This window comes from Chlamydotis macqueenii, chromosome 17 (genome assembly GCF_036417535.1).
Source record: "Chlamydotis macqueenii isolate bChlMac1 chromosome 17, bChlMac1.mat, whole genome shotgun sequence".
Taxonomy (NCBI): Eukaryota; Metazoa; Chordata; class Aves; order Otidiformes; family Otididae; genus Chlamydotis; species Chlamydotis macqueenii.
Genome location: NC_141572.1, coordinates 11,661,937 through 11,676,587, shown reverse-complemented (window position 1 = coordinate 11,676,587; position 14,651 = coordinate 11,661,937). Strand labels below are relative to the sequence as shown.

The 14,651-nt window shown below is 43.3% G+C and overlaps 2 protein-coding genes across 11 annotated transcripts in view; both read right to left on the bottom strand.

Annotated features, from left to right (window-relative positions):
* Window positions 1-7,349, bottom strand: part of SPPL3 (signal peptide peptidase like 3) — a 59,338-nt gene extending 51,989 nt beyond the window's left edge. For all 4 annotated transcript variants that reach the window (XM_086761369.1, XM_086761371.1, XM_086761370.1 and 1 more), the window contains exon 1: window positions 7,006-7,349. In XM_086761369.1, coding sequence (XP_086617495.1) covers window positions 7,006-7,028 — 23 coding nt within the window. In that variant the 5' untranslated portion in view covers window positions 7,029-7,349. The remainder of the gene's footprint in view (window positions 1-7,005) is intronic.
* A 1,078-nt stretch (window positions 7,350-8,427) lies between these two features.
* C17H12orf43 (chromosome 17 C12orf43 homolog) overlaps window positions 8,428-14,651 on the bottom strand; it is a 33,161-nt gene continuing 26,937 nt past the window's right edge. For 4 of the 7 annotated variants that reach the window (XM_086761152.1, XM_086761148.1, XM_086761144.1 and 1 more), the window contains 2 exons: window positions 14,449-14,578; window positions 12,869-13,723 (listed from right to left, as the gene is read on the bottom strand). The gene's annotated coding sequence lies outside the window, so the exon portion shown is untranslated. Of the gene's footprint in view, window positions 8,654-8,956; window positions 9,216-11,016; window positions 11,116-12,868; window positions 13,819-14,448; window positions 14,579-14,651 lie in introns of those variants that run through there. The other 3 variants (XM_086761146.1, XM_086761145.1, XM_086761147.1) reach the window with 3 other exon arrangements.

Sequence of the window (14,651 nt, the reverse complement as noted above, 5' to 3'; positions counted from 1 at the left end):
TTGTCGTAGGATATTAAAAATGTTCCAGTTTCATTGATTAGTTATCAGTTACAGAATATGTTTCCAAAAAGTCAGCAGAACGGTCTTACTTTCTGACCCTCCTGTCTACACTATGCCACTTAATGTGACATCCAGATATGGAGGCTATCCAAGGGAATCTGGGACTTGGGGCTTAGACTTGGCCCTAAAAAGAAATACTCAACAGAATCTAATAATGAAGATGACAGCACAACAGCTACACAATTAATCAGTTCCAGGATAATGTCACCACGGTGGTTCTGGTGGACAGAGAGATGCTTAATGTATCATGAGAGTTGAGCTTCTGTAGGGATGGCAGACGAGAGGAGAACCCTGGGCTGGCAGATCAGAGTACTTCAAGCACGGACACTACTTGTAAAAGATGCAGGAGAACAGATCATCAGTGTTAGCATACTTGGAAGAACAAAGAAGGAGAAAGGGGATCAGGAAGTGTTGCAATGACACATATGCTCCATTAATCTTATTAAATCACCACCTTTCAAAGTCAGTTTGATTGCCTGCATCCATTTCAGCTAGCACACTAGTGTTTCACTCCACTTCACTCAACCCACGTAACTGGCTAGTTTCAAATTTTAATCTTAATCAGTTACACTACAGCAATGTAGCACCAAAAACAGAATGTGCACAATGATTTTTTTCTACCAATTTCAGCCTTGGTTCTTCCTGGAAACTTTACTCAGAGGTCATCAGAATTAAATTAGACTGTTTGACTAAATGACTTGTGTCAATTATTTGCTTTTCGAGTATATCATAACGCTTAGAGTCATCACTAAATGTGAAAGGGCAGTAAAGATGGTGGCATTTATGCCAGAGATGTTGATAACGTCATTATTACTGAAATAATGAAATAAAATAGCTGAGATACTAAAAAAGACCGCAATCCATTCTGCACCTCTTCCAAATTTTCGGAAATCGAAATCACTACATTTTAAAAAGCATACCACATATTTAAAAGTACTTCTTGTAGGCAGGTTTCAGAAGTACACATTTTTGTGCATTGTGTTTCAGTGATAAACTATTAGTGACAGAGATCTCAGCAACTGAATCTAGTATTTAAAACTGTGGTATTCACCAAAACACAGCTAATCTCAGAAGAACTTAATATCCTCAACTAACACAGCCTGTCTGGTGGTCTCCACACAATTCCTCAAATTCCAACAGCATCAGGTTGCTTAACTCATACCAAAATCCCAAAGTGCACAAAACAAGCAACTACTTTATTGGATCACACCCTGTAGCAGAAGAAAAAGATGCTCTCAGGTTCATCAAGCCTGACACAAATGACAAGAAAAGGTAGCGATAATGGTAGATCCAAATACTTCACAGCTCGCTCACCTATGACACAGGAAATCATATTCAGGTCATTTTCTGTTTGTGGGAATTCAAACTTTCATCTCTAGAAAAGCAGCCTGAACTACCCCAACAGACTACAGCCCCTTCAATCTTCCAAACTACATTTTAATCAGGGCAGGAAGCGGAACCCAGGTCCCCGCCAATTCCAAATCAGTATTTTGATCATTAAGGCAGAAAGGCATGCCTGCTCCCCGGCCCAGCAAATATTTACAGTATTCCATATGAAGTGACACAGCTTTAAAGGGACACACAGTTTGGCAATGAGGGCACTCCCCTGGAAGGTGAGAGATGCAGGGTCAGAAATGCTGGGGGATGGAACTGATCTCCTGTATCCCGGGCGAGTTCTCCAATCACTGGGTAAAAAGCAAGGAACCATTGACTCCCACTGCCACAATATCCTGAAAAGGTTAAAGGCAGAACTGACAAAATCTTAATTAAAATAGGTACTGCACAACAGCACCAAGAAAAATTGATTTATGTTCTTCACTTGCCATTTTTTTCTTGAAGAATTATCAATATATTAGTAAATACAGCCTTCGCACTGAAGTGGGAAAAGTTTTCTCCCTTTGCTAGTCAGAGTTATTATATATATGTACCTTGAAGTAACTGCAACTTCAACTAATCCCATGCTTTTTGCCATATCTGTCTTTCAGTCCAGTGCTGCAGACAGAGTCCTGCCTGCATGACATACAGCCTGAGATAGTAAAAGCTAGAGGGAGGATAACAAACCAGTAAAGTTTGACTGGTACTGAAAGACAAACATATTAACTATAAACCTGATACTCCCAAATTTACTGATGTTTAAGTCACTTTTCTAATGCCACATGCTCACACACATTCATACAATGACATCCTTGTCCTCAGAAGGCTTCTAGCGATTGTTAAAATGGAATGTGGCTGGTAATTTCAGTTCCTGAAAAACGTAAGAGTGAAGGCCAAACTCCATGTTTGTATGCCAAGCTTTCATGAAAGATTTTAGACAGAACGTACCATGGAATTTCATCTATATGTTTTGCAATGTGTCACCTAAAAAGTGCAATACTTCAAAAATTCAGGTGAATGATGAGTTTTGTTTCTGCTGTAAACCGCCTCCCATCCTCAAAACACCTTAATTAGTCAGTTAAGGTCTCTCAACCTAAACTGAGCAAAGCAAGTAAAAAAATCTTGAATGCAAAAAGTTATTTTACTAGTACTTGACAAGTTCTGTCAACAAGCTGTAGCTCCTTCTACTCCCTGCCCTCCCACATACACATCTAATCCAGCCAACTAAGACTTTAAAGCACTCCCTCAATCTTCTGGAAGAGACTGCATTTTAATTCACGGCAGTAGCATGTTAAATGCTTAATGCAATGAAAGCAAATTCTCAGACCTCTGAATCTAGAAAGACTTTTAACACCAACCAATTTGAATTCTCCCAGAAGCAAAGACGGTATTGTACACTTACACATATTCCAGAACCAGGAGCTTTATTGATTACTCTGACACATCATTAGACTTAATTTCCACACTCTGCATTACGTAGAGAAGTTTCTAAATATATCACCATTTCACTCATCAAACATTTGATGGCTAATGCAAGAATCATTCCACTGATTAAAACATTTAAGAGGGAGTTCAGTTGTTTTTAAGATTAGTGACTCAATACAGCGGCTTATTTTTTTGTTCTTAGCTTACTCTTCCAGTCTGTCTCCTAATCACCAACCTGACAGGACACGCACGCATTGCAATCCATATTACTCTTATACAATGCTCTGGGAAAGGAAAAATTACAAGTGTCTTTGGTTTTGGTGTAGAAATCTTCTTGTCCTTCTCTCTTCACATATGAAGGAAGCTGTGAAAATCTTCTGAGCATTCAAAGGGCAAAAAAAGAACAAAACAATCTCTATTGCCAGACTGGGCAACAGTAAAAAGGGAGTGGGTATTACATCAGGCCTTGAGAAACACTAAACACCTACCAACTGGAGATAAACAAGATACGCATGCTGCTGTGCCTTCTAAATATGTTCCAGCACAAAAATCTCACCACAAGACGCTAGAAATTAAGGAAAGAGCAAGTATTTCACAAAGTCATGATCCTGCTGCTTCCATATTCATCTGCTGTCATACTACCAACAGCTTGATGCCTGAAGATAAAATCCTTGACATTTACTAAGCTCTTACTCACGCGTATACATTGGTGATGAGCAAACAGCTCATCCCATATTCGTTCCCTCCTCTGTTGTAGCAGTAACTTTTGTCACTACCCAGTCCCATTTCCTTGCTGGAGTACAGGCAGGAAGCAAAGGGAAAACGTGTATTCCACAACCTCTTTCCTCTTCTAATCCATTCCACTCACAGGAAATTAATTTCAGCACGCATTTAATCTAAAAAATCATGAGCAACCTTGCAATGCAGCAGTCACATTCCTCTATGGCTTGCAGATTTGAGTAACAGCAGAATAATACACAGCACTCGTAACTTCCTTCTATTATTGCAGGTTCTTGACAAAGAAAGTTTCTCTACTCACTACTGACAAGCATTTTATTCAAACACTCTTTTTTAAAAAAAAAAAAAAAAAAGTCCATACCCTTTGAAAGAGTATTTCCATCTGGCACTTATCTCACATTTCATATTAAAATTAGTTTTTCCAGGATGACAGTATTCAGTTTCACCAGCAAAATTCTCAGTAGATCCTCCTTTCAGGGATAACACACATATCTGAAATACTGGGTCAGCAAGACTATTTAAGAGATTAAAAATGAGTTAAATAAAAGTACAGATTGTTCTAAGTGTGGGCATTACTGAAGAAAAGAAGAGGTTGTTGCAAGAAATAACTCACATGAATAGTGACAAGACAACTTACGTATTTAAAATTATGAAAGGGATGGGGAAAAAGCTTAAGTACTGACTTCTTACAATATATTAATAAAAGAAAGTAATTGCAATCCATTTCCTTTGGTAATTAAAAGAAAAATATAAACCCACTTTAAAATCTCAGATGTGTGCTTTCAAAACAATAAATATAGCAAAATGAGAATTAGTTCTCATCTCTTCAAAAACAAAGTCATTCGCAGAGATGTCAATCACTGAGAAAACCCCTATTTTGCCTGTTTGACAACGCTAATGTCCAGTAATCGTAGCTTGTATTTTTACAAGCTATTTCTAACACATCTGAGACAATTTTTTAAAAAATTAAACCCAAAATAAACCTTTATCATATCTTATGAAGCTACAGCGATTCTATGATGCATGTTGATAGTTATGCACAAAAAGAGGCGTAATCAAGCCTCACACTCCTGGACAAAAGGAAAGCGCTAGGAGGGTCAGGAACCAATTTACATCTATACAAAGACAGGTCTGTGAAAGGACTTTCCTTAATGTCAAATTACATATTTTCAGACGTCAAATAAAGTGTCTGCACAGCAGCTAGGCACTACCCTGAGGAACATGGAAAGCACGTGTTCTGGGAAAGCCTTCGCAACACAGAAAAAAAGACCAGGTCCAGCAAACTGACAGGGTGCGATCTGCCAACTTCAAAACTGTACAACAGCACTAATTACTGGACACAATTCTGTACAATTCTTTTACAGAAGTACCGGTCTCCTTGTTGACACCATGCACATTTTTCCTAAAAGCACTAAAGCAGTAGCCAATTTCATGCTGAGCTGCATTACCATAATTAAAAACAAAACACAAGATTGTTGCTAGAAGTGAAGTAATTAAACATGCATTCACAGAGAAGAGTGCACAAGTTACAGAACAGGACTCCTCAGTCCGAAACTGGATTTTTGCTCTTTCCATGGCTCCCAGACAACGCTGATCATGGGTCAAAATGCAAAGTGACAGAAACCTCAAAAACATGAGGACAAATTAGTGAATACAGACACAAAATTACGGTGTTTTGAGATGTACGCCTCATATCCTTGTTCTCTTACAACCTCAATACTGTAAGAAAGAACTGCCGTTCTTGTGATCCACCTAGCAAGCAGTGAGGAACAACCTAAATCCCAACTTCACTCCTCTAAAATATGAAACCTAAAGAAGAGATAATCCTCCTCTCAGTCTGTTAAAAACCTTCCCTTTAGAATACTACTATGGCAAAGACACTTATTCAAAAAAGCAAGGGAGTTAAAGGTCAAAATAACGTGCATTGACATTTTGTTTCATTTAGTTTTTTAAAGAAAGCTGACAAATCCCAGAGTAGTTTAAAATTTGGAATTGCATTCTGCAATTAAAACACACTAAGACAATAGTTCACTAGACACATCTAATTGAACTACGTTAAACTGCCTAAATCTGTACCGACATTCACTTACTATAACAACCGTAGTCAACCCTTTAAGTCAAAGTTCTCTTTTTGCTGTTGTTTCAAAGTAGAGCAGATCACTGCCTGAACTGAGCTTGTGAAACAAAATAAGAACATCTAAAAAGCGAATGATCAACATGTATATTGGCTCCTGACAGCGAACTGACAGAAGATGGGAGAAGAGGCTGCCAAAGTTTCAACATGTGGCAGAACAGAAATTCCCACTGGGTTCCAACTTTTGAAAAAGTAATGGGAAAGATTTCCAGAACCATTCAGAATAGGAATATTCCTTGCATATTGAATCCCTTCTCCACATTCAGCACACACCAAGGTCAAAAACTGAGATTTAACTCCTGTTTTAATACAGATATCATAACTTTTTTTTTTAAATGTAAGAAACAACTCTGTTTGCTATCACTGGAATGGATTTAAAATGCAGTAAGAACATCGCAAATTGCTGCAGTGGTCTGGTCAATAGCGCTGATGCATAGGGAAATTATCTGAGATATTTTGGTTGTGATCTGTGACAATACAAAAAAAAACCCTGAACTATATGAAGAAACTGAACCTTGTCTCTTTGATCCACTGCCAGCTAGGTCTGAGACAGTGTCAGGACACAGAAAAAAATGCCCTCTACTTTCATTTGCTATACTTCATGTCTTCCCACAGGAACTGGTCTCTTCCTCCTCATTCTATTTCCTGTACACAGAACAAGCCTATTGTCACTAGGTGAAAACACACACACATGCCACTGACGTACCAGCCAGCCTCTACTGACATAAATCTCCCTTAGGCAGAGATCACCTGCAGCCTCGGTACCGTCCCTGCTCGCTGCGCACCAGCTCTACCCATGCAGAGATCCAGCTCACCTGAGGAGACCTCCGGGACAGGGACGGATGACAGCCACGCCAATGCTCACAGCGATCCTCTCCCACTGCCCGGCTGCCAGCGGGGGAGATCCTCACAGCCCAGCCGCCCCATTCCCTCACTCGCACGACGTCCCTCCTCCCTTCCCCCTAATCCCTCCTACTCAGCCGCGCTTAAACCTCAGGCCGCGGCCCCTCGGCCAGCAGCTCCCTTTATGCCCCAGCCCCCACCGCAGCCCACAACCGGCAGACCCGAGCCGCGGCGCCGGCTCCCCGGCCACTCCCCACACCTGCGCCCCCCGCCCCGCTCGGGGCCCCATCCCCGCGGCGGGGACCCGCTCGTCCCCGGGCCGGCCGGAAGGAGCCCGGGTCGGAACACCCGCCGCGGCCGGGCCCGCTCCCTCCCGCCTCCCCGCCCCGCGGCCCGCAGCGCCGGCGCCCGGCCTCAGCCCCGCGGCTCACCAGGAGTAGGTCTGCTCCGCCATGGCTGCGGCTGGGCGGCCGGCCGGCTGGGCTGTGCGGGGCGGCCGGGCCCCGGGCTCCTCCTCCTCCGCCTCCTCCTCCTCCTCCGCCGCCGCCTCCTCCTCCGCCTCGCAGGCTTCGGGGCTCAGTGGCGGCCCCGCTGCGGCTCCCGGCCCAACATGGCGGCTGCGAGGAGGGAGGGGAGCGAAGGGGGGGTCCCCGCCCGGGCGGGGAGGGGATGGCGGAGAGGGCGATGGTGGTGGCGGGGAGGGCGGAGGCTCAGCAGCCGCGACGCAGGGCCGCGCTGGGGCGCCGGCTGGGCCTCATGGCCGGCGAGGCGGCGGCGGCGGCGAGGGGCGGGGCGGGGGCGGGGAGGCGGCGGGCACCGGGCGGCCAGGACAGGCCGCGCCGCGTCCCCGCGCTCGCGCACGGCGGGGGCGGGGCCGGGCGGTGCGAGCGCGGGGTCACGTGCCCACAACACCCTCGCGTGCCGCCGCCGGTCGCGCGCAGGCGCCCTAGGCGAGGGAAGAGGCGGCAGGGTGTTGGTTGTCGGGCCCGGCCGCGCCTGGCGCCGCTGCTAAGGCTCAGCCCCGCGGGCGGGCGGTTTCGGCGCGGCGACCAGAGCCGGACCTTCCTCCGCCAGAAAAGCCGAGAGCGATCTGCGGGCGGGTTTTGAGGCTGGTAGGGGAGCTTCTCCGAGCTTTAGGCGGGGCAGCGTGGCTCCCGAACCGGCATGTCCTTCTCCGCAGCGCGCAGCCCGCCAGCCCACCCGCGCCGGGGCTCGGGGGACCCGCTTTTGTCTGACCCCCCTGCGCCTGCGGGCCGGTCCCGCCTGAGGAAGCCAAGCGAGCACAGGGCTTCCCCGGGCTTGTGAGGCGCCGAGGGAGGGCGAGCAGGGCTTGCTCGGCTGTGGGCTAAGTGAGCGGTAGGCTCAGCCCGGTTGGGGTGCGGGCTGCGCTCCGGGGCGCCTCCGCCGAGCGGGGAAACCGGCTGCTTCTGCCCCGGTCCCGGCCCGCCCCCTGCCTGCCGTCGCGCGGGAGCGCCCGCCTTCCCAAGGGCTCCGGGGTGCCGTTGTGGTGGGTCCCCCTCCTGAAGGAGGGTTAGGGGGTAAATGCGAAGTTCAGGTAAGGTAATTCATCAATTCGAGTGTTTAAATTCACAGTGTGTTTCTGCAGACTGCTGTACCTCTGAATTCGTTATCTTTTAAACAAAGCAAGTAAAATAGGATCAAATGCTCACAATATTTTTAAAGGAAGGGAAATAACATACAAGATACTTAGGCCAAATAAAGATCATGTGCCTCGTGTTATCCCCAGCCATGTACTAAAACTCTGCGAGTCCCAGGCAGAGGCACTGGCAGGCACTGATACCGGTCTCGTCTCTCTCCTCTCTGGTTTCTTTGCTGCTGCTGCCAAATATTCAGTCCTTGATGATGTTTCTGCCAAATGCAGAAATGGTGTCTTATCTTGGGTTTGCTCACTTGAGTAATTCTTACCTCCTGTTACTTCACCTGCAGCAATTTGTGCGAGTGAGGCTTTTGCGGAGGTCAGAGCGATTGTTCCAGTCCAGCTGTGCAGCCTCATTCATTGTTCCTTTTTGTGTGGGAGGGAGAAGAGCCAGTTTTAACTTACAGTTGGAGGTGATGTAACTGCATTAAATATAAACCGAAGAACATTGTTCGGGTCTGGTAAAAATAGGTATTTGTTTAAAAAAAAAAGCCAACAGTATGGAGAAATTCTATGCCTTAATATAATTTTGCTAAAATCTTCAAAAACTTAATGGATCGTGGGGACATTCTCATTGCATCCACAGAGATGCCAGATGCCTCTAACATGGCATTTGGAGCCCAGTCTAGCTTACTTCTGCTAGTGGATTGAACTCGACTCCCATTTTGTCCATCTAATTTATTCTCTTAAATGGAAAAAAATGGATTAAAAGTAAAAAATGGCTCATTTCTTCTCAGTTCTGTTACTGGTTGTCTATGTAATGGTTCACTTCATCTCTGTTAGCTCGGCCTCTTCATCGATAAAGAGGAAACTACAACATGTTCCAGCCACCTGGAGTTTTGGGGCACTGCAGAAGGAGAATGCTGCATATGCAACGCAGGCTGAGTTGGTCTTGGTGGAGGGAACGGCTGGGATTCTTGTGCTTCAGTTAAACACTGCTTTTAGTAAGATGGTGTTGGACTTCTCCCCTCTGTATGCCTCTGTCTGTGTGCATTGAAAACATGGTTAAAAGCTGTACCGGAGATTAAAGGAAGTCATCTCTCCCTTCTGTTTTCTTCTGAGGTTTTACAAGCAATTTAGGTGGTTGTCACACCCCAGCATCCAAATTCTCTGTGCTTCTCACAGCCCTTTGGTCTTGTGGACAGGAATGACCTTAGAGCTCCTGATAATCAGTACTCTACCCACTTAGTAAAATCTGCTTGAGGATCGGATTTATCAACTGTGAGGTGGAAATACTCAAAGTACCACGACTGACTAGCTTACTGGGATCCCTGCTGGGGTCAGTCATGGCAGCTAGGTGTTCTGGAAGAATTAGATGGTGAGTAATGCGAACATGTCCTCTCATCCAGCTCAGGCTGGGCTACTGTGAAAAACTTTCTCCTCTGTTTTACCATATACCTCTTTGCCCTTCAGCTTACACTCCATGCGCAGTACTCGTGCCCATCTCAGTAGGTACGGAAAGCTTTGGCGGATAGGATGCAAGGAGAGAGGAGTGAGTCACACTCAAAATCTTAAGCTGTGGGGTATACAGCCTAGTTGACCAGTTTTGGTGGAAATTCTGGTGTTCCCACACACTTGCACAATGGAGAAGTTGCCTGCCTTTATTATCCCTTAGCACTGCAGAAAAATCTACAGTAACAATTAGAAAACAGGCAAATAATTTGGAATCCTCCCTCCGCAGTGGTGCAACTCTGGGCTGCATGTTTATACCACCCTTTTCACTGATTATGATGGAGTAAATCCAAGAGGAAAAAAGAACCTCTACATCCTTTTGAATCCATGCAGGGAAAGATAAATCAGTGCTTCAGCTTTGTCTTGGTGATAAAGAGCCTTTTTTTTTTTTCCCTGAGAATAGGATGTAAAACTGATACTGGTATCTATGAAACAATATCCCTGCTTTGTGTCCTTACTGAAATAGCTTCCAGTTTCTCAGTCTTGCAAAATTTCCAGCACATTAATTTGGCACAAATGATTTATAGTTGATGAGCAATTAAAGTATTTTTTCAGCATCTCAGGCTTTGTGACTAGACTACTAAATGATTTCACAAGCTTGCTCTATCATTACAGGATAGCAGTGGGATGAATTCACAGGAGAAATTTATTCCTCCTTGCAGACCCAGCATCTGCTCTTAATGCAAAGTGGAGCACTGCTTGCATTCCCCAGATAATTTTCTCAGCATATCCTTTGTACAGTCTTTCTTTGGACCTACAAGAGAGCTTTACTCTGAATTTCAGTGACAGTTTACTCTGACATTACAAAGTCCTTCTGAAATACCTGTTCTGTCTGGAACCTTTGATGTAGCCTGATGCATTACTTAGACCTGTCAAGGTATTTCAAAACTAGCAGCAAACAAAAATAAGGTTGGGTTTTGGTTTTGTTTTCTTTTTTTCTTTTTATGTTTGGAAGGGTAGCTCCCAGAGGCAAGTGTGGTGGAGAAAAATCAGATTAAAGTACTGGCTACAAAGAGTCTTCACCTCCAAATTGCTTAAATGTTATTAGATGACATTTAGTTAACCATGTTTTGATTCTGCTATAATGGGGTGGAAAGAGAACCAGAGTAACTTAATGTAGACACTTCACCTTTCAGGAAAGGAGACAACAGGTAGAGTTGTCAACCGTGGCTGGGTTTTGGAGGAATAAATAGCACAGAAATGAGCAGAAAGTGGGAGGGGTGGGGAAAGAGATCTAGTTTTGATTATGTACCTCAGAGTTATGCTAGGCTATTCTGCTTGTAAGATCCTTGTGGGATTCCCCTCCATAAAAATAGTTACAATGTGCACTGACCCGTTGGTGTGACACGATTCTCTTCACTACCACCTAGTGGGAAACTCCTCCATTAACTGAACTCCAGAGCTGCTCCTGCTCTCCAGTCTTATCCTCACCCTGATGGTAGAAACAGTGAGTAAGTGAAAGGGTTACAGATGGGTAAGTGGGAAGGACACAGTCCTGTTTCCCCATACAGGAAAAGGAATGTGGTGAGACGGCCAGCCTATAATTTAAACACATACAGCATTATCGCACCGTGCCTTCTAGCTCTGCATCCAGGCCAGTTCTTCATGGTTGTTACACCTTAGCCTCAGTTTCACCGAGATTCCCAAAGCTTATCACGTGTTGTCATTGCAGATAAAGAGTAAAACATTGGTTGTTCTGAATGCCACAAACAGTGGAAAGGAGAAACCTGGGAAGTTACTCCAGTGTCTCCGTCAAAAGGCAGCCTTGCCCTCTTCCTGGCTCTGAAAGTTTTGGTGGTTCAGACTGTACTACTGGAAGTACAGAAGGAGGCACCCAAGTTAAAACAGCTTCCTTCTCTGTAAAACCACATGTTCTATTATAATCACATATTTACAACAAAGACTGCTAAATTAAAACCTAAATGGGTATATATTTGGAACATTAAAACCAGGTATTCAAGCGAGTCCTTTCCCGCTGAGATACTCAGGGTTTGCACAAAGGGCTGAAATCCAACCCTACAGAAACAACATATAAATGACAATTATCTCAGATTTTTCACACTCCTGTGTGCCATTTGGGACTACACTCCGAATGCACAAATAATAATCAGTTTTGGTACTTGCAGAGCTTTCTTTTCCCCAGCCACAGAAATAAGGGTGAACATTATCATAATAGCTCTCACATTTGGAGGAGGGGGTGATGTTAATATCATTCAGGCCTATAGAGCATTTAGCAGTCTCAGCAGGAAGAGCAGTAATAAGGAAAAGAATTATTAAAAGAACCATTTCTCTGTGTTTCTTTTGCCAGTAGTGATTTTACCACTGTATTCATGGAACTACACAGGTTCCCCCTGCTAGCACTTCTATCATAAATAAATTTACGTTTTTTTCCTTCTCTCTGTGCTCCTTGAAGCCACATTACGCTGGCTTTATCCCAGGAAATTACTGTATTCTTTATCATGTACACTTCATAATGGAGATAGTTCAATAATTGAAAACGTCAAAGGTAAAAATGGTGTTGATGCAAGAAGTCAGGCTTCGGGAGTCTATTCTACCTTCCATTCTGTTCACAGGACTCTGCTGCCCATTGCTTTGGTTTTGCCCTACTGTACCAGTAAGTCTAAAATAAGAATAATGTTCTGTTGTATACCCATTTACACTTTCATGCAGTCATTCTCAGTGTTAAGTAATCTACAGTTCAACTACTTTATTACAAGTAGGGGAGAAGGTATTCCATTGAAACAGTTAATCAAAACAGACTATTGTTTAACAATAAACTAGAATTCCATTAGAGGAACCCAAGACACCCTTGCGTGGACGGATATTGGAGAATATAAACTGGAACCCAGTTTTATGAGATAGCTGTCCCGGCGTTATCAGACTGTCTGCTGATTTTATTCTTTTCTTCTGAAGCATTTTTTTTAAATGCATAGAAGTTGTATTTAAGTGTACATAGGACAATGCAAAGTTGTTGAACATGTTTAAATAATCTTTATTAAACTTACCATTAAAATAAAATAGAAATCAGACTTCTTGTGATTACTGATATATTTCTTGAATCTCCATTCAAACCAATTTGTTAATGTAACATTGTTCTTGCAGCTGCTATTAAGCTGACCAGTTAAGTGTTGTAAAGCTGCTTATGTCTTGTCAGGGAAGCACTGAATTTGAGGGGTCTCAAAAGAGAAAAACCGATACTGCAAACCAGAAAAAAACAAGCAGGTATCACATGGTGTCTTCAAATTTCAAAAAAGTTTCCCCTGTCACAATTATGAAGATCATATTGATCAGGGTGACTTGAAAATCAAGTTATGGCCTGGCAAATTATTGCAATTAAGGAAATCAACATATACTAAGCATTGGTAAGAAATGAAAATGGGTATAGCAAAACCAAGGCCTTTTCTTTCAACTATTCATCCTCACGGCAAAGCCACTGAGTAAAATTCAGTTACAGGAGAATGTTGTCTGGATTACAGCACTCTACAATTCAGCTCTTGCTCTACTACTGAAACTATAATGCAGCTGGTTAACCTTTGCAACTTCCACCCTTGACCTCTGCTATTTTTATGACCTCACAACTGCATATTGTGGCACTTGTAATAATCTGAGAAATACAATACTGCAATCCTTAGTGCCAGGATATAAAATAGGGGTGCTGGCTAATTCACAGCAGGAGTCTCCTTCCTGCTTCCCAAATGTTCAGTCTGACCACTAGCAATTTATAACATTTAAGAAACACTGAAAAGCTTTCTGGTTTTCCTGCACTGAAGAATGTGAAATGCTTAATGGAGTGCTGAACCATTCACTAGCAGAGTCTGGCAGGTTACAGTGAATCTAAAGGTGACAGTGTAGAAATTTACTTCTTGTTTTTTGATTGTCCAGGTTCCTACAGTTTAAAATGGACAATTCTAATAGGCCAAGGGAAAAAGCCCTTCAGGATAAAGTGATAGAGAATATTTACCTCCTCCTCAGGGACTGAAAGGTTTCCACAATCAGAAGGATTCTCCACACAGCATCCAGTTGTAGCATTCAGTGAGGTCCTAACATGCAAACAGATGTTCGTTTCTGTTTTTATAGACTTCAAAGCTCACTGGTTTTGAGACAGGTTGTTTTAAAAGCCTCTGCAGCTGAAGGTCTACAAGGTAAGCAGAAGCAACAGGACTTCTGGGTCCATAAAGAATCCTTAAAACCACACAATAGACAGATAATTTGTTGCTATGTTTTCTTCTCTTTACAGTTTCCCTTGATTAATATTGCTGTTCTTTGTCTAAACTTAATGCTGTGTGTTCCCATCGCCTGTCAAGCATTCAACAGCTATAGATGGGGTAATCTTTTAAACAAGAACAAAGGTAATATTTTCCATTGTAGTTTATGTAAAAGAAATCATGCCAAAAAGAAAAAAATGCCAAAGAAAGACTGAATAAGTAACATCATTTGACAGAATCTTCTCTGTCACATATTGCAAAGAGAGACAACAGATTGTGGGCCTCCTGCAAAGTCTTTGAATTATAAGGATGTATCATGCATAAACTATATGTCATGGCTGGATACTATAATTACAATTGACAATTACTGTTACCAGCCAGTGTTGTTGGCATGCCTGCCTGGGGGGGCAAGAAATTAGGACAACTGTAATAAAAATGAAATGCATGGAAATTGTATCAAAACATTGATAGAGCAATGCCAAAAAAAAAAAAATATTAAGAGTATCTTTAGAAACTAAAGATATCTTTTTTACATTAATGTTCACATGAAAATTTCTTACATTAAATGTTTTTATATGGACTCCAAATTATTACTTCTTTTTAGCCACACCAAGAGAGTCTTCTGTATCCATCTGAGCTTTTTCAAGTCACTGCAGTGAGGGGACCGAGTGCTCTGAGTGCAGATGCCATCTGAAACAAAAGCTAAAGTTAACAACAGCCATGGTTGAAAGGGCAGTCCGCAGCCCCACCACCGCTCGCTGTG